The 22,635-nt window shown below is 49.0% G+C and overlaps 1 protein-coding gene, 1 long non-coding RNA gene and 2 other non-coding genes across 4 annotated transcripts; all 4 read right to left on the bottom strand.

Annotated features, from left to right (window-relative positions):
• Window positions 1-209: 209 nt before the first annotated feature.
• CCNB1IP1 (cyclin B1 interacting protein 1) lies at window positions 210-5,644 on the bottom strand. Its single transcript, XM_054046844.1, has 3 exons — window positions 5,348-5,644; window positions 2,778-3,111; window positions 210-409 (listed from the first exon to the last, which is right to left on the bottom strand). The coding sequence occupies exons 1-3, from the start codon at window positions 5,642-5,644 to the stop codon at window positions 210-212; spliced, it is 831 nt and encodes a 276-aa protein (XP_053902819.1).
• Window positions 5,645-12,835: 7,191 nt separating this feature from the next.
• LOC128848209 (uncharacterized) lies at window positions 12,836-20,324 on the bottom strand. The gene is made up of 5 exons (XR_008446989.1): window positions 20,245-20,324; window positions 17,448-17,529; window positions 16,291-16,434; window positions 13,861-13,935; window positions 12,836-13,030 (listed from the first exon to the last, which is right to left on the bottom strand). It is a non-coding gene; the product is annotated as an uncharacterized LOC128848209 (long non-coding RNA).
• Window positions 13,297-13,444, bottom strand: LOC128848493 (small nucleolar RNA SNORA79). Its single transcript, XR_008447053.1, has one exon. It is a non-coding gene; the product is annotated as a small nucleolar RNA SNORA79 (small nucleolar RNA).
• LOC128848496 (small nucleolar RNA SNORD126) lies at window positions 14,212-14,289 on the bottom strand. Its single transcript, XR_008447056.1, has one exon. It is a non-coding gene; the product is annotated as a small nucleolar RNA SNORD126 (small nucleolar RNA).
• Window positions 20,325-22,635: the final 2,311 nt, after the last annotated feature.

The following is a 22,635-nucleotide window of genomic DNA, read 5'->3' as shown; positions in this document are numbered from 1 at the left end:
AATCAGAGGTGACAGGGCATTACAGACTAGGATGAGAGGTCAAGACAATCTGCCGGTGACAATCAGAGGGTGATTACATTACAATACCTAAAAGAAATATCCCAATACTGAGGAGAATCCCAGATCCAGACAATAAGCATTTTCGCTCTTTCCCCCACTGATGGATGGGCTGAATTTCCAAGAGGCAGGTGTGGAAGGCGCATTACCGGTTACATCCTCTTCATCTTGTAGGCCCTGCTGGCTCCAGGATGTGGCTCCAGCTCGTTGCTGGGAGAGGCGAAGGTGAAGAAGCTGTTGCTGGATTCACCCGCAGGTGGGGATGTGGCAAAGAAGGGTTTGAAGTGGAAGTCTCCCTCCCCACACCTGCCCCGGACCGGTGTGGCATCCCCAGGGAACCTGGCAGCATTACCTAGGAAGGGGATGATACAGGGTCAGTGGGATGCTGGATTCTCTATCAGAATAGACATTAGTGACTATAGTAGTGTGACAATTCGGGGATTGAACATAGAATCTCCAAATCTAAGACCATGAATGACCACGGCTTGATTTAAATGCAGGAGCTAAGGTTGGGTTTGTCACAGGACATGATGGAATTTGAAGGCCTGATTTAGGCCTAAATCCATTAGCCTGGATTCGTAAACCTTTTGATGAGGAGGTACCATAGGGTTACCATACGTCCGGATTTTCCCGGACATGTCCGGCTTTTTGGGCTCCAAATCCCCGTCCGGGGGGAAATCCCAAAAAGCCGGACATGTCTGGGAAGATCAGGACATGCGGGCGGGGGTGCTGGGCCGGGGGCCGGGGGCGCCCAGCGCCGGCGGGGCAGAGCGCCGGCGCTGCCGGGGGACCGGGGGCCGGCGGGGCCGAGCGCCGGCGCTGCCGGGGGCCGGCGGGGCAGAGCGCCGGCCGGCGCTGCCGGGGGACCGGGGGCCGGCGGGGCAGAGTGCCGGCGCTGCCGGGGAGCCGGGGGCACCGAGCGCCGGCCGGCGCTGCCGGGGGCCGGCGGGGCTGAGCGCCGGCGCTGCCGGGGGACCGGGGGCCGGCGGGGCCGAGCGCCGGTGCTGCCGGGGGACCGGGGGCCGGCGAGGCAGAGTGCCGGCGCTGCCGGGGAGGAGGGGGCACCAAGTGCCGGCCGGCGCTGCCGGGGGACCGGGGGCCGGCGGGGCAGAGTGCCGGCACTGCCGGGGAGCCGGGGGCACCGAGCGCCGGCCGGCGCTGCCGGGGGCCGGCGGGGCTGAGCGCCGGCGCTGCCGGGGGACTGGGGGCCGGCGGGGCCGAGCGCCGGCGCTGCCGGGGGACCGGGAGCGCCGAGAGCCGGCAGGGCCAGGGGGTGCTCGGCCGAGGGTCCGGGGGCCGGGACGGGGGGTGCTGAGCGGGCTGGGGGGCCGGCGGGGCTGGGGGGTGCTGAGCAGGCTGGGGGATGCTTGGCCGGGGGTCCGGGGGCTGGCGGGGCCAGGGGGTGCTCAGCCGGGGATCGGGGGCCGGGCCGGGGGGTGCTGAGCGGGCCGGGGGATGCTCGGCCGGAGGTCCGGGGGCCGGCGGGGCCAGGGGGAGCTCGGCTGGGGGCCGGCCCAGGCTGGAAACGCCGGGGGGGGCAGCCTGGGCCGCTCCTCCTTCCCCCACACCCCCCTTACCTGCTTCAGGCTTCCCGCGAATCAAATGTTCGCGGGAAGCAGGGGAGGGGGCGGAGTTGGGGCGGGGACTTTGGGGAAGGGGCGGAGTTGGGGTGTGGGCATGGGCGGGGCTGGGGGTGGGGCCGGGGGCCGGTGGAGTGTCCTCCTTTTGGAGGCTCGAAATATGGTAACCCTAGGTACCACCCATGAAAGAGACAAATGCCAATACTCAAGAGTCCAGCCCCCAAAATTCATGAGATTTGCTTACAAAATCATGATGTTCTTAAAATTATATTAAAAATTTCCTTCTGGTTCTGTAGCATTTATTAGTCAGTTTCCCTCTTTTCTCTGCAACCATGAGGACTACAAACTTACCCTTTTTTTAAACACACCAAATGCCCAGAGACTCACAGTAAAGTTTGTGCATTGGTGATACCACATGGCTAGCTAAGGTTGGAGAAATTACAAGGGATGTTCAAAGCTTTGGGATTCACGGTGTGAATTAACCCATGTTCTGGAGAAATCCCCTCTGAGCGGGGAGAAAGGAGCTTAATCTCCATGGCCCATTCAGTCCCTGGCCTCTCCTCTGAGGCTGCTAAGGAGGGGGGCTATTAGCGTGAGTGGGGTTTCATAGATAGACAACTGTCCAAGCTGAGAACCCATCAACTTGTCTCACACAGGAGTGTCTAATCAAATATTTCATAGCCAGGGCCGGCTCCAGGGTTTTGGCCACCCCAAGCAGCCAAAAAAAAGCCGCGATCACGATCTGCGCTGGCAATTCGGCGGGAGGTCCTTCGCTCCGAGCGGGAGTGAGGGACCGTCCACCAAATTGCCACTGAATAGCTGGACGTGCCGCCCCTCTCCGGAGTGGCCGCCCCAAGCACCTGCTTGCCAGGCTGGTGTCTGGAGCCAGCCCTGTTCATAGCACTTTGGAAGTTGCTGATATGGCAACACTTGGAGAGTGACTGGTCTGTATGAAGCCCTCCTCCTTCAAACACACACACATATGTGCCTCCTCCTGCCCTATGGCAAGGAGGGAGAGTTCAGTCTCTATAGCCCACTAAACCCTTGTCCCCTCCACTAACAGTGCCAGTGTAGTGACTCCTTATGCCAGCTTTTGCAACCTCTGTGAGTAGTGAAATGAGAACTCCCCACAGATCTTACCCAATGGGAAGCCAAAGACAGCAGGCTGAGGCATCATGGGAGGCTCGTGGGCAGCCTCCTGATTAGCCACGGCAATGTTGCGCAGACGGAGGCTGTCGTAGAGGCCCTGGAGCTTCTGGTACTGGCGGTTGCGCTCCATGAGCTTCTCAGAGAGCTCGCTGAACTTCTTCTTGTACTCCTCCAGCACCTTCTTCAGGGAGGAGACCTCGCTCTTCATGGAGGTCAGTTCCATGTCCTTGCTCTGCAGCTGCTGGGTGTACACCTTCTCCATCTGCTTCAGGTGTCCCTCAGCCTTGCTGTAGGTGTATTCCTGGTACAGGCGCTCCTGGTGAACCTGCCATGTGGAGATTATGACAGGTGTGACAGGCTTCTTTGACCACTGATTGTCAAAGGAAAGTGAAGTCACTCCACTTGAGATATAGTAGCATGACTACAGTGTACCAAAGGAAGTATGGTCTGGAGTTAAGCCACTGGACTGGGACTTAAGAGGTCTGGATTCAGTTCCCACTGCTGCCACAGTGACTTTGGGTAAGTCACTTAGGTCAATATTCTCAAGAGGGACCACTAATTTAGGGTTGCCAACATGAGACATCTACGGACTGATTTTCAGATGTGCTGAGCACTCCACACTCCAACTGAAGCTGATAAGAGCTGTGGGGTGCACAGTGTGATGTTATTGACATAAACTGACTGTATAAATCATTGTTGCAACCAGGGTCTTATGGTTGCACCAGGTCTTGTACAAGGAGGCCAAGTGGGGTGTCTATGGAAAGGTTGTAGTCTGCTGGTTATGATTATGCTGTCTGTATGTGTGTATCATTTTTGTATCCAAAGTTATGAATATTGACTATGTACTTGTTTGGTTCTAAGTAGCCTCAGTGAAGCATTTGGTCATCTTCTTGGTAAAGAACTATTCTCAGTAAGTGCCCAATCAAGAAACACTTAACTAACAATGGATTTTGTGAGATGCCAAGCCACATCTGAGCTTTCCTGGGAACATTCAAACTAACATGTAAACAATGGTGTCGGCCTGCAAAAAGCTGCATCATTCATAGACATGTGACTTGCCCAGGTGACTGCAAACTCCATCTTGTTGAGGGGATTTTACACAGGAGAACAAAGGGGTTTCTACCCACAAGGGAAAGACTATATAAGGCTCTGGAAACCCCTCCATTTTGTCTTCAGATGGCTCAAAAGATAGCCTCTCCACCCCAAAGAGATGCTTGAAAGAAACTGGAACAAAGGACAGTAACTACAGGGGAGGGGGTGAGTGATTGCTGGACCCAGACTAGGAAGGAGTCTAGTCTGTAAAAGAAGCTTATTGGAACATCTCTGAGGGTCAGATTTACCTGCATTTAATTTCCTACTGTATTAGGCTTAGACTTGCATGTTTTTGTTTTATTTTGCTTAGTAATTTACTTTGTTCTGTCTGTTATTACTTGGAACCACTTAAATCCTACTTATTATACTTAATAAAATCACTTTTTGCTTATTAATTGACCTAGAGCAAGTAATTAATTCCTGGGGAAGCAAAAAGCTGTGCATATCTCTCCAGCAGTGTTATAGAGGGCAAATAATTTATGAGTTTACCCTGTATAAGCTTTATACAGAGTAAAACAGATTTATTTGGGGTTTGGATCCCATTGGGAACTGGGTATCTGGGTGCTAGAGAAATGAGCACTTAAGCTGTTTTCAATTAAGTCTGCAGCTTGTGAGGGATGTGGTTCAGACCTGGGTCTGTGTTTGTAGCAGGATAGTGTGTCTGTCTCAACAAGACAGGCTACTGAAGTCCCAAGCTGGCAGGGAAAACCAGCTCAGAAGTAGTCTCAGCACATCAGGTGGCAGTCCCAAGGGGGTTTCTGTGACCCAACCCGTCACACACAGCATCTCTATAAATCAGGTCATATGGGTCTCATGTCGAGCACTCAAATGTGAGGCTCCTAAAATTAGTGGACACTTAAAAATGTTGCTTTAATGTCCATACTTCCGTTCCCTACATGTAAAATGGAGATAGTAATAGAGACATACTTCTCCTTGAGGATAATTCATGAATATTTGTGAGGTGCTTTGACACTGTTGTGATGTGAGGAAAGAAAGAATGTGTAGCAAAGATGGACAGAACCTTCCACGTGACAGACGAGAAAGAGAGGAATGGCTAATAGAGCAATAATGTTTTACAGTGACAGTTGGACAGAGAAGGAGGGAGGGAGAAGTGCAAATGCCACACTCTGGTGATTTTGAACCAGAGAGCGAGGGGCAACCTTCTCTGTGGTCCAAGGTCACACAACAAAACCAAACAATGGGATTTCTTAATCCTATTCCATTCCCTTTGGCTCCTTTCCACAGTTTTCAGGACAAAAAATATAGCACGGTGGCCCTCCCTTTGGAGTGACCTAGGTATCAGCTCTGCCCTCCATGCATGAGATATAGGTAGCCATAAAGACTGACTTTTGGATCTTTCATTCCTTTAGCAAACAAAATCTCTTCCCAATTATATTTTTAGAGACACTTTTGAAGGTGTCTACCTATCTTAGGACATCATGCTGATGCCCCACCTGAGGTGGATTTACCTGGTATGTCCAGAAGGCGAGTGCGCGGGAGCTGATGTCCAGCACAGTCTCTGGCCGAAGTCCAGCCAACACCATGGCCTTGTGTTCTTCAGAGGGACTTAGCTCAGTGCGGACAATGTCTAGCTTGCCAGAGAGGGCACTGTTGCAGGCAGGACAGACTGCTGGTGAACGGCTGAATTCCCCACTGCCGTGCTGGTCACAGAAGATGTGTGAGCAAGCCGTGACCCAGGCATAGCCTGAGAGCTTGACACGGCACTTGCGGTAATTGCACAGCAACATGTCCTCACACACAGACATTTTAATGGAGCCAACAGCAAGGGTGTTGACTCCAAAACAAATACCCCCTGGTGGAAAGGAATGTGTCACTCACCACACCAAACCTATAGAGCAAAACAAACATACGGGCTGGGATTCTCAAAGGGGCCTAAGAGAGTTAGGTGTCCAACTCCCATTGAATTATGGGATTCAGGCATCTAACTCCCTTATGCTGCTTTATAAATTCCACCCTAAAAGCCGAAGTGGAAACACTGACACTTTTATGCTGCATCAAAATAACCAGTTGGATATTTTTCTTCAGAAGCCTCTTGCGTCTCTGAAGAAAAAATGGCCCAATTTTCAAAAGTGGTGGCAACCAAAATCCCACATTTGGCCACTAAAATGGTCACAGGATACTTTAAAGGGCTATTTGGGGAAACTCTAAGTGTCAATCCTCAGTTTGGGGTTCTGGACAACCTATGTGTGAAATTGGCCATGTCCCTTCGGGAGATGACATTTCTTCGAGTCTAGTTAATATTTTGAAGGGGCAAGTTTAATTCTTTTAATAGTTTCCAAAAGCCACATTGGGAGAGTCCTGTGCATGTCAATGGTGATAGAGTAGCATAGTTGGCAGAGATGCACAGCTTTTGGGTATGTGCTGATCCAGCTTTTTACTTCTGCCAATGCACATGGGGTCTATAGTGTGCTAATGCAGGTTTGGCCTGTATTAACACCAAGGTGTTAGAGCAGGGTGGGGCTGGGAGTTAGGACTCCTGGGTTCTGTTCCAGTTGTGGAGAGAAGTGGAGTCTAGTGGTTAGGAGTCAGGACTCCTAGTTTCTATCCCCTCTTCTGTGCAGGCAGTAGGGTCTGGGAGGCAGAACTACTGGGTTCTATTCCCAGTTCTGGGAGAAGCCTGTTTTCTAGTGGTTAGAGCAGGTGGGACTGAAATGAAGGTTCCTGCAGATGCTTCCCAACTCTGCCATAGTTTCACTTTGCAGTGTTGTAGCTATGTTGGTCCCAGGATATTAGAGTGACAAGATGGGTGAGGTGATGTCTCTTTCACCAACAGAAGCTGGTTCAATAAAAGATAAGTTTTTGAGCTTGGTCCAGGTCTGATCCAGAAGAAGAGCTCTGTGTATCTCAAAAGCTTGTCTCTTACACCAAAAGAAGTTGATCCAGTAAATGATATCACTTCACCCACCCTGACTCTCTATAGCTTCATTTTGTGCTCTTGGGCTAGTCAATGTGTGTACAAGTTTTAAGGGGGAACTATACGGCTATTAAGGCAACTACTTCCAAAGTATCAGAGGGGTAGCCGTGTTAGTCTGAATCTGTAAAAAGCAACAGAGGGTCCTGTGGCACCTTTAAGACTAACAGAAGTATTGGGAGCATAAGCTTTGCATCTGAAGAAGTGAGGTTCTTACCCACGAAAGCTTATGCTCCCAATACTTCTGTTAGTCTTAAAGGTGCCACAGGACCCTCTGTTGCTTTTTGCTTCCAAAGTGTATTTGTAGTTTTCTGCAAGGCTTTCAGTGCAGGTTTGGGGTGCACCAATGGCAGTTTCACAGGTGCTGGTAGAGGGATTATTTCCATCTGCTATTATAGGCTATGACATAGGCCAACACGGATTTCTGTTGTCCCACCAATAGGGGTTTAGTGGATACCAATGGTGTCTGGTCACACATCAACACAGGATTCCTTGCTTTGGATGATGCATCTTTTGACATTGCAACTATGCAATGTTTTCCTGCCATTGAGCATTTGATGTTTGCCGACAGAGTACTGCCATGAGTCCATATGGTGGATTTTTATATGTCCAAATTGGCACACGCCAACAGCATTTTATCTCATGGCAATATTGGGACTTTGTGTTCGTTAATGTGAGCCTGGCTGACACCAGTGTGTTTTTTGGTCATTAAAGTGGCCTTTTTAGGGCATCCACCCACACTGGCTTGGCATGAGCCAACATTGGCACAGCATAAGCATGACATGCGCCAAAATGGGTGCCTCGCAGCTTTGATATAAGCCAATGTGGGATTAGTAGGCACCCCATTGTCGTTTTTAGGAGTATGCATGTGTGTATAGGGAGGAGAGGGGTTGCCCCATTGGCTTTGACAGAGCCACTGAGTCACAAACGGCTCCATTTTATAAAATGGCGGCTGTACCTTCGTGTCCTGCGAGGCGAATTTGACACACGTTTATATTTGGCGGGCAAGACTGACACTGGGTGTGGGGAGGAGCTAGTACCCCACAAAATAATGTGGGGGCTACTCGCTCATTGAGCCGCCTTTTTTAAACCACGCAGCGGTTAAAAAAAAAATCGTTGGGGCAGGGAAAGGGCGGGAAAATTAGCAACCGCCTCTGGCGAGGAAATCCGTCTCTGCGCATGCGCCGCTGCTTCCGTGCGCTTCCCCGTTCCCTCGCCGAGGAGCAGTCCGGCGTTGCCCCCACTCCCTCCCGCTCGCACCCGCCAACGGTCGCGGCGCGCGACAGCTTCTCCCTTCAGCGTCCCAACGCGTCTCGCGCCGCCCGCCCTGCTTTGGTGCCCTGTTTGATGGGAGAGCAGGGAAGGAGCGTGGAACGTACCATTGTAGAGAAAGGGGGAAAGGACTAGGAGGTGAGGTGGCGCAAAATCCATCTAGCTCTTGAGGGATAAAGACAAAAATTCGCTACAACATATTTTGACTAGAGGCGGATGTCCCAAAGTGCGCCAAAAAGGGTCTCAGCTTGCTGTTTACACAAAACAATCCCCTTCTGCGGAAATGGTTTGGTCCGAAAGTCCCTCCCCGGCTTCTCTGCACAGCCACTGTAGGGGGAGGGGGCCATGACATGGGGGAGTGAGCGACCGCAGCGCCGGCTTCCCTGCCCACAAGCCCAGACCCGCGTGCTGCTGCTGAGCTAGCGCCCAGGCCCCACGTCACCAGGGCACCCCCCCCCCGGCTGCCCGACCCACGTCACCAGGGCACCCTCCCCCACTGCCCGACATGCCGCTGCCAGCCCCACGTCACCGGTGCACCCGAGCGCCCTCTCCCTGACCTACGTCACCAGGGCACCCGCCTGCCCGACCCATTTCAACAAGGCAGCCACGCGCCCGCTCCTGATCCACGTGAAAATGACACTAACACGTCCGCTCCCTGACCTGCATCAAAATGGCATCCACAGTTTCCCCATAAAGCCATGTCAAAATGGTACCTACTCTAGGGTTACCATACGTCCGGATTTTCCCGGACATGTCCGGCTTTTTGGGCTCCAAATCCCCGTCCGGGGGGAAATCCCAAAAAGCCGGACATGTCCAGGAAAATCGGACATGCGGTCGGTGGCTCGGGTGCCAGGCCGGGGGCTCAGGGGCTCAGCCGGCGGTGCTCGGGGGGGCCCGGTGCCGGGCCGGGGGCTCGGGGGGCCTGGCCGGCAGTGCCGGGCCGGGGGCTCGGCCGGCGGTGCTCGGGGGGGCCCGGGGCCGGGCCGGGGGGCTCGGCCGGCGGCTCGGGTGCCGGGTGCCGGGCCTGGGGCTCGGCCAGCGGCTCGGGTGCCGGGTGCCGGGTCGGGTGCTCGGCCGGGCCGGGGGCTCGGCCGGCGGTGCTCGGGGGGGGCCGGGCCGGGCCGGGGGGCTCGGCCGGCGGCTCGGGTGCCGGGCCGGGTGCTGGGCCGGGGGCTCGGCCGGCGGTGCTCGGGGGGGCCGGGTGCCGGGCCGGGGGCTCGGGTGCCGGTCCGGGCCGGGGGGCTCGGCCGGCGGCTCGGGTGCCGGCGGTGCTCGGGGTGGCCGGGTGCCGGTCCGGGTGCTGGGCTGGGGGCTCGCCCGGCGGTGCTCGGGGGGGCCCGGTGCCGGGCCCGGCCGGGGACTCGGGTGCCGGGTCGGGGGCTCGGCCGGCGGTGCCGGGCTGGGGGCTCGGGGGACGGGCTGGGGACCTGCGGTGCCGGGGGTGGGCCGCGCCTCCTCCCCCCCCCACACACCCCCCCTTACCTGCTTCAGGCTTCCCGCGACTCAAATGTTCGCAGGAAGCAGGGGAGGGGGCGGAGACTTTGGGGAGGGGGCGGGGTTGGGGCGGGGGCGGGGCTGGGCTGGGGCCCCTTTAAAGTGTCCTCCTTTCGGAGGCACTAAATATGGTAACCCTAACCTACCCACTGCAGCATTTTTCAAAGTGGTACCCAAGGCTTCCCCCACAAAAAGCCAAGTCAAACTGGCACCCATATGCCACCTCCAACCCATCTCAAAATGATACCAATGAGATTCCAATAAGAACTATCAAATAGAGACCCAACATCCCACCTCTCAACCCCTATTAAAATGGCACCCCACAGGTTCCTCATAAAAGCCACATCAATATGGCACACTGAACCCAACTGCATCTCAAAATAGCACCCATGGTCTCCCCATAAAAAAACATGTCAAAATGGCACCCACACTGCCCTCTCAACCCACATCAAAACAGCACTTCTAGAATCCCAATAACAGGCATGTCAAAATGCATCCGAAGAAGTCAGGTTTTTACTCACGAAAGCTTATGCCCAAATAAATCTGTTAGTCTTTAAGGTGCCACCAGACTCCTTGTTGTTTTTGTAGATACAGACTAACACGGCTACCCCCTGATACATGTCAAAATGGTGCTCATCTGCATGTTAGGGGCAATACATGGGCAACCATCTCTTTATTGACTCTCTATCCTGCCTCCTACACTGATGGGAGGTGCTACTGCTGGAAGGAGCCAGCTTTGAACTTGTGATAGCTGGTGATTTAAGACTCCATTTCCCAGGATGCTAAGACATCCCTGTTTGTACTGTATCAGAGGGGTAGCTGTGTTAGTCTGAATCTGTAAAAAGCAACAGAGGGTCCTGTGGCATCTTTAAGACTAACAGAAGTATTGGGAGCATAAGCTTTCGTGGGTAAGAACCTCACTTCTTCAGATGCAAGTAATGGAAATCTCCAGAGGCAGGTAATAAATCAGTATGGAGATAAGGAGGTTAGTTCAATTAGGGAGGGTGAGGTGCTAGCTGTTGAGGTGTGAACACCAAGGGAGGAGAAACTGCTTGTGTAGTTGGATAGCCATTCACAGTCTTTAATCCTGATCATGTCAAATTTGCAAATGAACTGGAGCTCAGCAGTTTCTCTTGGGAGTCTCACCCTCTGTATTATGCAGTCTTAAAGGTGCCACAGGACCCTCTGTTGCTGTTTGTACTGGTCTCATGCCCCCCCAGAATAACCATGCCATAAAATAACTCCACATGGATTCAATCAATCACCCACCCTGCTAACTGCAAATCTTACCAGCTAGTTTGGGGGGGGGGGGGGGTGTCAATAGTGTTATATTTGGATTTAACTTGATGGCTTGTACATTTCATAGCTTCTGTAGGCTGAGCTTATTGCACACATCAGGGACTCCCTGCATCCCTCCATTTCCCCCTTGCAGCAGCTCTGTGTGCGTCCTCATTCCCACTTACCCCCATGCCAAGGTCCCCAAAATTACCATGTGGGAGGGGTTCTGTATACCCCCATTCCCACATCTCTCTATAGCAGGGTTCCCCAATCTCCCCCTGCAATTGCAGGGGCTGGGTATGCCCCACTTCCCCATTCTCCGCTTCCACCTCAGGGGCTCTCTCTGCACCCTATACCCCTCTATGCCAGGAGTTGTGTGCCCCCTTCCCCCAAACTGGATTTCCCCCACTAGGTTCTGTGCAGTCCCACTTCCCCTTCCTCCCCCCCCATACCAGAGGCTGTGTGCGTGCCCCCACTTCCCCCTCTCCCTATTTTTGGTCTATGAGAAGCTATTTAGGGTGTCAAAGGTTAAATTCTGGTGGTAGGACACACAAATGAGCTAGGGGCACTGTTATGGTGGAAGGAGTTAATGGCTTCCATCAACCAGTTCTTTAGTCTATAGACAATTGCAGAGTTGCTTGAAGCAGCAGCTGTGCTAAACAACTGGCAAGGCTCCATGTGTCCATCTGTCATCCCTCCTCCCATTTTCCCTTTTGGTTTTCCAGTTTTCTCAAAAGTGAACAAGTTGCTGGCCCTCAGCACCTCAAACATTCCCTGAAAAGTTGGAAATGATTGCATGCAGTGTTCAAAAGTTATCACATTACATATGAACAGAAATGCTATCAAACTGAGACCTTCACCCAGTTAAAAAGCAATCACGTGAAAAGAATAAAATTGCAACTTCTCCCATAACATGGAGTACAACAAAAAAATTTTTAAAATGGAGAATTACAAATTTTTAAGATTCATGCTGGTTTAATTTTAAGTACATGATTTTGGGGAAATGCTTGTTTCTTGTGTTCAGCTGAACCCCCAAAAGCTAGTTCAAACTCTTGATGACCAAATGGCCCATGTTTTCTGGGATGGCCCTGGTTTTGAGGGTCCAGCTTGGCATCTCTGCTCATGCCACTGAAAATTTGTCCTGACTTAAGTATAACTCCCCTGGCTATCTAAACTCAAAACCACATGTTGCTGAATTTGTTTCACATAGCATTGCCTCTCAGCTCCATCTCTCTCGCTGCCTCCCAGCTGTTCAGCACAACAGCTGCAAGATGTAGCAGGACTGCAGTGGTGGCCCCCAGCTCAATAGGGAAAGGATCTACATCTGTTTATTTGGGGTGAAGAGAAAACAGGATGATAGAGGATGCCAACATTCCAAGCATGAAATAAAGGTCTGAGCTGGTGTCAGAGGAGTGTGCACCTGTAGGGTCGGGGAGACATGGTTTAAATACATTTAGGTTAAGATTTTCAAATCTATGAGATTTGCCTGTTAAATTCCCATTATTTTTTTTTAAAATGGGAACTGGGTGTCCAAACCCTGAGTGCATCTGAAAAATCTCAGCCTAACCTAAATGGTGTTGGTAGTAGAAAACAGATAGTGGACATGATGGAGTCAATTCACGGAAGAGTGGAAAGTAATTTTGGATACGGGTAAATAGATCAATGTTGGTTAACCATCCTGATCCTCAATTTTGTACGAGTTTTAAAAATACCTGGACAGATATTGTATCTCAGACATGAGATCAAGCCCTAACTCATTTCACAGAAAGGGCAACTGAAAATTGCAATGGATTAAAGATGGGATTTTCAAAGAAGCCTAATGCAGCACGGCATCTAACTCCCTTAAATCTTCTGTGAAAATCCCAACTACAGCCACTACTGACCTGGGCTGAATTCAGACCAGTGCATTAGGGTTGAGAAAGCTCCATTTCCCCCTGTTCTACCACTGCCCTTTTGTACAAGAACACCCAACTTTTACACATCCATTCAATCTAGTTTTATTATTTATCCTGTTTTTAGTATAGCCTTTCCTGGACATAACTTCAGAGTCCTTGTAATGCAGATCGGAGACAGGGCAAATCTTTTAATCTTCAGGCCCCAAATTCTCTCTTACAGTTGATGCTGGTGGAGAGAAAGATACATTTTCCTTTCCTTTAAGGCTCATCTCAAATCATCCCTGTAAAGATAAAGGTTCAGAGATGTATTATGCAGCACACAGTTGCATCTTGGAAACCTAGTTGGTGCAGTGAAGCTAACTCCTCCCAGCTGAGGCCAGCATAGCTCCTAGTGCCTCAGTGCAGGCAATCTTTCAGCTCACATTGAAAAATTACTATCTGGTTACTATAGCCCACTGCCTAAAGTTTACAGAGCAGGTTGTTTTTAAACCCATTTCTGTCCCCAGCCCATTTCTGTCCCCAGAGTCCAGTCCCCTTCTGCCTCTTTGAGTGTCTGACCCCGCAAAATTCAGAAGGTGCTAACGAACGGCCAAACCCATCCAAAAGCACCCTGAGTGAAGAAAGGCCAAGCTTAATCTACGATGACACAAAATCCCACTGCCCATGGCTTGTGGCAGCAAGAGGAACGGTCATCGCGGTCACTTTCCCTTAAATGAACAGCTCTGAGAGCAAGTGGACTTCCCTAGAAAGAACACCCTGTGAATTTCCCCAAATAGCAAACCTTTATTAAGCCGTTACCCCAGTAAAGTTCTGCAGCAGGGAGTCCCTGTTCATATGTGCAGAAAGATATGGCTTTCTGAAAGCACCTGCAGCTTCAGGCACTGAAAGGCAGCCTGGCAATGTTTGAAAGATCAGTTCAGAGACTGTTTGTCACTGAATGAGGAATGCATGATGTACCCTATGCCAGACATTTGTTACCTGCTGGCAAACTATGTCTGCCATAGTACCCTATTTTTGTCCCATACCTCCCCCGATAGTGATATTGGCTGGGGGTACCAATTTGGGACCACACTAAGAAACTGGATGGATACGAACTTCCTGCAGCACTTACATCTGTGATTCCTATACGGGATCCAGGGTGAGGAAGAAGCGAAACCAGCCAATCTTGTCTTCAGAGTTCTTGCACCTACAGAAGCAAAGAGGAATTATTTCCAGGTAATGACTTTTTTTTTTTTTTTTAAATTAAAAAGAGCATGCTACCAGCTACAGGGAAAACTCATTTCCGTGTATCTCTGTCCCGCCTACATTTGCACAGAAACCTGATCCATGTTTCTGAAGAGGTCCCCTGAATCTGCTACTTATTCCCCTCACTGTCTGGGACTTTACATATGGTTGCCTTGGAAACCATTAGAACATCAGTTTCCCCCCCAATCAGATTACAGCTGCAGGTGTTTGTTTCATTAGTCTGCTCAGGGCATGTGTGTAATCAGGGTAGATCAGGTGAAACACGGACTGAACATGCGGTTCATCACAGCAGACCCCTCCTAGTCCTAAAAGTGGCAATGTGGTTGCCCCTCCCACACAAACCACCACCCAGGACTCTGAGACCTCAAGTGGTTGAGAATTTTAGCTGCTTCCTCACCCAACTTCCTCACATTGCAACATGGACTCCCTGGCTTCCCAACTTCCCCTGCAAGACAGATAAAATCCCTGCATGCATAAACAGGGGAGTAGCCAGTAGAAGCAGGGAGGTGATTTTACCCCTGTATATGGCACTGGTGAGTCTGATACTGGAATACCACATCCAGTTCTGGTGTCCAGATTTTAGAAAGGACATTGAAAAAATGGAGAGGGTTCAGAAATGAACCATAAAAGTGATTCAAGGGCTGGAGAAAATGCCTGATAGTGAGAGAATTAAGAAGTTCAATCTGTTTAGTTTAAATCAAGAAAAGGAAGCTTGAGAGAGGTGACCTGATTACAGTGTACAAGTACCTTCACGGGGAGAAAACACAGGGTCCTATAGGTCTCTTTAATCTAATGGAGAAAGGCAGAACAAGAACCAATGGCTGGAAGTTAAAGCCAGGCACGTTCAAATTAGAAATAACGCACATGTTTCTAACAGTGAGGGTGATTGAACAAACTCCCAAGGGATGGTGGATTCTCCATTCCTTGCTGTCTTCCAATCCAGACTGAATTCTCTGGTCGGTATTGAACTGGAGATCAGACTAGGCAATCTAATGGTTCCTTCTGGCCTTAAACGAAGATCTGGCTTTTCAATACAGCCATACGAGCAGCTGCTAAGGGCACAGCAGTTACAGACGAGGAAATGGCACAGTGAAGTTACCTGGAGACACTGTGAGGCGAGAGCTAGTGCAGGGAACTATTTTAAAGGCCCATGCGGGGAGAGTGGGGAGAACGGCTGAGTTTTAGAAAGGGAAAGGAGTCAGGGAGTCATAGTGGGGGTTACTAGGTGACGTTCTATGCCCCGCACAATGCAGGAAGTCAGACTAGATGGCCATAATGGTCCCTCCTGGCCTTAAACCTTGACCCCATCTACTATGGGAAATGCCCAGATTTCACTGCAGGACTGAAATGGAAGCCACACAGGGAGTTCATGCTTCTCTCCTTCTTTGATGTAGTGGGGTCTTCTCAGGGCACATGTGGCATCAGGGTGGATCAGGTGAAAGATGGTTTGAATATACAGTTAATGATGGCAGACCCCACCCACACCCTCAAACCCAGCTGGGACATCACCAATGGCAAAGACCAGAGGGGTCTCCTGGTCTGAGAAGAAACTTCTTGTAGGCTGGGTCTTCCCTCCACACCAACCCTCAAGATAGCCCCCATGCATCCAATTATGGGCTGTCTCATACAGTAGCACACTTCCCCCAATACCAAGTGTCTGTCCAAGGGGTGCTCATTGTGCCACAAGAGCGAGGATCTTATCCCCAATATTTCTGGAGTCTGAGACATAGGAACATAGGTCTTGCCATGGAAAGTGAAGGATTAAAAAGTGCCTCAAGCACAGGGACAGTTGTGTGGTTACGGTTCTGGACTGGGACATCTGGGATCAGTTCTCAGCTCTGCCACAAACTACCTGGGTGACCTCAAGCAAATCCTTTTAAATCTCAGATTTGAGTACCTAACTCCACTGGGCTCCTTTGAAAATCTCAGGCTTCAGCTCTCTGTACCTCGGTTCCCCATCTGCAATGCTGCTACTTCCTGTTTTCCATCCTTTATAACCTAAGTAGACAAAGTCAACAAAAATCTTTGGGACAGGGATGGCCCCTAATGAAGTGTCTGTACAAACCCTAGCACAGTAGGACCTCAAGGCTACAGTGTAATACAACTAATAATAAAACAGTGGATGGGCCCATCAAGTCAAGCATCCTGCCTCTAGCAACACATCCCTGGCAACTTCCTAACAGATCAGAGCAAGCCCTGAAAGCACAGGAGCTGATTATCTTCATCTCAGCTCAGGTAGGCCATCAAACCACTCAGTCCCTTTTCTTTAAGGCCCTACTCAGTTGGAGGCCCTTACCCTATTGTCCTTGGGGCTCAGGTCCAGGATGTTTCATTACAGACCATTTTCAAGATTCAGTTACAGTACTTCATTTTTCCACTTCAGCCCCGATCATTTTATGGGGGTGGGGAGTCAGTCTTCATCCTCTAGCCTCTCCACAATCTGAAACAGGCAAAGAAACATTCATAAGACTAGAGTGTGACCAACAAAACCTCTTCCTCTCCCCTACTGTTGCAGCTACACCAGAGATCAGAGTTACCACTGGACTCATCTAAACAGGATCTCAAATTTTGTTAAGGCCTCAAGCAAAAGACCGAACAGCTTCAGACAAAAAGCATTAGTTTATCTGCAGTGGCAGGAGGAAGAGATGAACCAGTCCTGGACAATGAGGACTTAAAATCTGAAGGCCTCAAGACATGTGAAGCCACAAGTATCGGGGGTAGCCGTGTTAGTCTGTATCTACAAAAACAACAAGGAGTCTGGTGGCACCTTAAAGACTAACAGATTTATTTGGGCATAAGCTTTCGTGAGTAAAAACCTCACTTCTTCGGATGCATCCGAAGAAGTGAGGTTTTTACTCACGAAAGCTTATGCCCAAATAAATCTGTTAGTCTTTAAGGTGCCACCAGACTCCTTGTTGTTTTTGTGAAGCCACAAGTCACTCCTACTACACTCCATTGTCACAGCTGAAAGTTGGATTGGTCAACACAGCTGGTAACAGATACTTCAATCAAGTCAGAGTTGAAAAACATCTGCTACATTACAAAGGCCAAAGCTGAAGGTTTGACATGCCTCAGCCTGCACTATTTGGGGGAAGGGAGATAGGTGGTCTGGCAGGCCTAAGCCTGCCCTGATCTAACAGGAATACTCTGGAGTCCTCTTTCCAGGTTGGACATTTTAGGTCTTGCTAAAGCACTTAAAGAGAGGTAGCCAAATAGAACCCAGGAGTCCTGACTCCCAGTCCCCCTTCTCTACAACTAAACTCGATTCCCCTTGCTCTAACCACTAGTCCACACTCCCCCAGAGTTGGGAATAGAACCTAGGAGTCCTGACTCCTAGCCCCCCTGTTCTAACCCATTATAGTTGCCCCTAGTTTTTGACAGTTTTGCTGTTATGTAATGTTTAACCCCCTGGACAGGGATTCTCTGTTCCTCTGTAAGAAGCCAATCTCATACCAGTTCACTGAGCCCCATATCTGGAACGTGGCATTTCTCAAAAGCAACTGTTTCCTCCCAGCTCATCAATTCCATTTTCAGTCTAAAATGAAGACATACAAACATTAGTTTAGGATACACAGACCAAAACCTGGCAACCAGACCACATCCAACCCTGCCATAGCTATGTCAGAAAATTGGTGTTTAAAGGTTACACTAGAGACAGGATTGTAAAAGCCTCCACAGCAGGATGTTCCCACCTTTAGGGGTCACCAATAATGCAGAAGCTACACCCACTAAAATTAATACGGTAATAAGGGTTGGTCTTTCTCTAGCTCCTTTCTTCCAAAAATCTCCAGAGGCTTTCAGAGAGTCTAAGGGAATTAGGCACCTTACTTATCCCCTTGGGTTCCTCTAACAATCCCAGCCCAAGTGCTTTACAAATATTAAGCCTCATCCACCCTGTGAAGTCAATATCATCTCCACTGTATAACTGAGGAAACTGAGGCACAGAGTGGCAAATCACTTGCCCAAGGTCACACAGCGAGAGGCAGAGCCATGAATAGAACCAAATGAAGGCCAATCTCAATTCACTCTTCTCTAATCAGTAAACTCCACCTCCTCCCAGCACCAGAAACAGAGCTCCCATTATCAACTATCTGAGCACCTCACAATTTCTTCCTGGTGATGTAGGGCATTGCTATTATCCACATTTTACAGATGTGGAATTGAGGCAGAGGGCCAGTTTTTTAAATGTCTGTGGGCACCTAAAGAGGCAGATTGAAATCAGTAGGGGTTAGGCACCTAGGCACTTCTGAACATCTCACTGTGCATTTATCTGTATCTTTAGATGCCCAAGTACCTATACAAATCTGGCCCAGAGAGACTAAAACTTGCACAAGGTCACTCAAGAAGTTTGTGGTAGAGCAGGAAATTAAGCCCATGTCTCTCAAGTCCCAGGCTAGCACCCTAATTGCTGGTTCATTCTTCCTCTCAGCCAAAAGGCTTTACACTTCTAATCTCAGCTCTTCCTGATTTACTTTGGGACTTTTAAAACTAGACTGAACAAAGTGATAGAAAGCGGACTGTAGGGAACAATCCTGCACTAACCTCAAGAAGACAGGCCTGTTAGGCCACACATTCTATGTAGCTCTAACCTTCTGTGTTAGAATAATCCTTAATTGAACCCATTACTGCCCTGAATCAGCCTCCAGACTTTATCCCACTGCTTCATTTGCAGATCCAACTCCCTGAGCAGGGCAGAGAACCTTTCTGTTAAAGCCCGGCTGCTTGCAGCCTATGGCCTTTGCAATCTGTATCTGAAATCCTTTGAGGCTTCATAGATACTGGGCTCTTGGGTATCTTTCTGACCTGCATAAAAATTGTTGGCTCTCTTTATCATGGTAGGTGCAAGGAGTAGGTGATACAGATCAGGTAAAAGTTGCAGTCTGGGATCACTCACAGGTTATGAAGTACCCAACCACTAGTAGCTAATAAAGGATCAAAAACAACAATATTTGATAATGTGCTCTTTTTCTAGGAACTCCCAAAGATTTTGAGTGTTTTATGATCATGAATGAATCAAGCCTCACATGCTTCTTATGAAGTATTATTCACATTGTACAGGTGAGGAAACTGAGATACAGAGGGGCAAGGGCAAAGTGGCTTGCTCAAGGTCACCACTGGAACAGGGTCAGAGCCAACAGTCAGGAGTCTTGACTCCCAGCCCACCCACCCCCATCATGAAACTGCATTTTTTAAAGGGGGTCTGGATGGCACGTGGGGTTTGGCAAAGGCACTATACAAGTAGATGGAAGTTTTATCACTGGAGTCAGACTGGGCTCAGGACAGCCTCTGAATTCCACCCTGTGTTTCAAAGCCAGCAGAGCTTGCTCAACTTTCTTCTCTTGTAATTAAGCTTCCATTTATTTACTTCAGTGGTGCAGCATGCAGTTCCAGCCACAAATTATAAAGCGGGGAGAATAGCCAAAGCTTTCCCCCAACACGTGGGCCACACGCAGCGTGGGCAATTTCACCATTACCAGCAGCAGCATTTTTGAACACCAAGTCAAACCCACTGCCAGCTCACTCCACACCCCTGAAGAGACTGCTAGAACACACAGCAGAAGGCACCGTGTTAACCCAGCCTCCCTCCGCAGCAGGGACATTCTTTGTTCAACTTTCACCAGCTCACCCACCACGTGGTTTTTCCTCTTAAAAACAGATCTGTACATAAAACACCTACTGCTGTTTATGATGGTTTGCCTACGACAGAAGGAGTGGGTCTCAGGGCTTTGCTCTCCCAGAGCTGGGAGTAGAATCTACTGGATTAAAGGGCAAAATTAAGCGTCAGAACTCCTGCGTTAGCTTCCGAGCTCTGCAGCACACTCCCTGCGTGCCCTGAAACAAGTCACCAAATCATACAGGGGTGGGGAGAAGAGAGGAGTAGGAGAGAGATCACGAACTCATTCTACAGCATGTGTGACTTCATGCAGACCTGAAGAGGAACCTGCAGACACATAGTAATTTATTAAAACCCAGGGACTGCAAAGTCAATGGGGATTTCAGGGGTGTCGCTGAAAATCGCACAGTTTTAACAGAGCACATTCCCACTAATCCCCTGCCTTTGGCCTTACGTAAAGGGCTGGCCTACGGATTCTGAATTCAACCCTAAGGCCAAATTCAATCCACGGGAAAACCTTTCTCCACCACATACAGTTTAACTACATTTATTCCAATCCTAACACATGGGTGGATGGCAAAAATTAAACTCAGAATGGCAAAGGATTCAAACCGAGCTAGAGATCTTGCCACTTACCAAGCACGCTGGTCTGGGAGTACAGGAACAGGATACGTACAGGAAGCATGGTGATGATGAAAGACAGAAAGATGAGAGGAAGTGGTAGGCGGGACAGAGAAGAGAGCAGCTTTGCAATTGGCTGAGAGCATAAACCTGTCAGTCTCTCATTTCCTTGAATCAAAAATGCCGAAACATTAATCCGTTGAGGCTTCAAACCATGTGGCTACAGACCTTTACAGAGCTGAGTTTGGGAAAATTGTGTGACGGAAATCAGTGGTTTTCTGTGAAATCTCTCAAAAAGATGTTTCAGTCTGTATTAGAGAATGCAATCTTGGGCCAAAATTTGAAAAGCTAGGCTGGAGTTTTTAGAGGAACTGTCCAGAAATCCTGATGTAGGGTCTGTTCAAAAGTGCTGAATAACCCTACTCAACATTTCTGAAAGTCACTTATTTAGGAGGCTAAATCAGGGTGTAGGAATCAAAATTTAGGCTCCTGGTTTTGAAAAATTTAGCCCTGGAATTTTGGGGTCATTTTGATTCCCAAACCCTTTACAAATAGTGTAATATCAATAAAAAAATATGTCACATTTATATAGCATTTGGGATTTTCCTCATTCTGAAGTCCCAGGACTGGAAAATACAGAAGGATACTGGCAATAGAGAGCCAAATTTCAAAAGTAGCTAGGCGCCTAACTCCCATAGGGTTAGGCACCTAATTTGCTTAAATGCCTTTGACAATCCTAATAATATATATCCAGATTCAGAGTCAACAAAAGCTGTGGGAGGGATCTGCAATGCAGGACGTCGATAACATTTGTGGGTAATATAAATGTGGGAAATCTTGGCAAAATCGGCAAAGGAAAATAATAAAATCCCTTGTATACAATGTTTCCTACTAGACTGCTCTCTCAATTTCACTGATGTAACCCCATTATCTTCAGTGGAGTTGCTCCAGGTTTAAACTGGTGTATTTCACAATAGAATTTTCCTTTCTGTCTGTCTGTAATACAAAGATAGGTATCATTGTTGCCATTTTATGGGTGGAGAAACAGGCACAGAAAGAGATGAAGGCCTAGATCCTCAAAGGTATCGAGGCATATAACTCTCACTGGGAATTAAGCACCTAAATATCTGTGAGATCTGGGCCCAAGTGACTTGTCTGAGTCACTGGCCAAGATGAGAATAGAACCCAGATGTCGTGATTCCTGTTCCCATTGTAACCACCCACTCACTCACCTCCTAGAGCCCGGTATATAACCCAGAGGTCCTGACTTCCATGTCCTCTTTTTCTGACCACTAAATTAGCTTTTCCTCCCAAAACTGGGAATAAAACCTTGGAGTCTGGACTTTCAACTTCCCTCACATACTTTGCAGTGAAACCAGAGGCAAAGAATTGATTTAGCTTCTCTGCAATGGCCTTATCTTCCTTGAGTGCTCCTTTAACACCTCGATCGTCCAGTGGCCCCACTGATTGTTTGGCAGGCTTCCTGCTTTGTATGTACTTAAAATTTGTTTTAAGTACATGCTTTGTACTGAGCACCTCACAATTTACTTAAAATTTGTTTTAAGTAGTACTCAAAAATGTGTTAGTTTTTGAGTCTTTGGCAAGTTTCTCTTCAATTTCTTTTTTGGACTGCCTAATTAAACTTTTACACTTGACCTGCCAGAGTTTATGCTCCTTTCTATTTTCCTCAGTAGGATTTAACTTCCAGTTTTTAAAAGATGCCTTTATGCCTCTAACTGCTTCTTTTATTTTATTGTTTAGCCATGGTGGCACTTTGTTGGCCCCCTTACTGTGTTTTTTAATTTGGGATATACATTTAATTTGAGCATCTATCATGATGTTTTTAAAAAGTTCCCATGCAGCTTGCAGACATTTCATTTTTGTGACTGTACCTTTTAATTTCCATTTAACTAGCTTCCTCATTTTTGTGTAGTTTCCCTTTCTGAAGTTAAATGATACTGCGGTGGGTTTCTTTGGTGTTGTTCCCGCCCCCCAGGATGTTACATTTAATTATATTATGGTCACTATTATCGAGTGGTTCAACTATATTCACCTCCTGGACCACATCTTGTGCTTCACTTTGGACTAAATCAAGAATTGCTTTTCCTCTTGTGGGTTCCAGGACTAGCTGCTCCGAGAAGCAGTTATTCATGGTGTCTAGAAACTTAATCTCAGCATCCTGTCATAGAATCATAGAATCATAGAATATCAGAGTTGGAAGGGACCTCAAGAGGTCATCTAGTCCAACCCCCTGCTCAAAGCAGGACCAATTCCCAGCTAAATCATCCCAGCCAGGGCTTTGTCAAGCCGGGCTTTAAAAACCTCCAAGGAAGGAGACTCCACCACCTCCCTAGGTAACACATTCCAGTGTTTCACCACCCTCCTAGTGAAATAGTTTTTCCTGAT

Source organism: Malaclemys terrapin, chromosome 13 (genome assembly GCF_027887155.1).
Source record: "Malaclemys terrapin pileata isolate rMalTer1 chromosome 13, rMalTer1.hap1, whole genome shotgun sequence".
Taxonomy (NCBI): Eukaryota; Metazoa; Chordata; order Testudines; family Emydidae; genus Malaclemys; species Malaclemys terrapin.
Note: the sequence above shows the minus strand (reverse complement) of the source record. Positions and strands in the feature narration are given on the sequence as shown.

Bases quoted from the DNA above. Each gene is read 5' to 3' on its own strand.
- CCNB1IP1 (XM_054046844.1), bottom strand. From the start codon at position 5,644: ATGTCTGTGTGTGAGGACATGTTGCTGTGCAATTACCGCAAGTGCCGT. The intron at 3,112-5,347 runs GTAAATCCACCT...TCCACATGGCAG, and splicing joins TCGCCTTCTGGACATACCAG to GTTCACCAGGAGCGCCTGTA. The intron at 410-2,777 runs GTAAGATCTGTG...TCCCCTTCCTAG, and splicing joins TGTCTTTGGCTTCCCATTGG to GTAATGCTGCCAGGTTCCCT.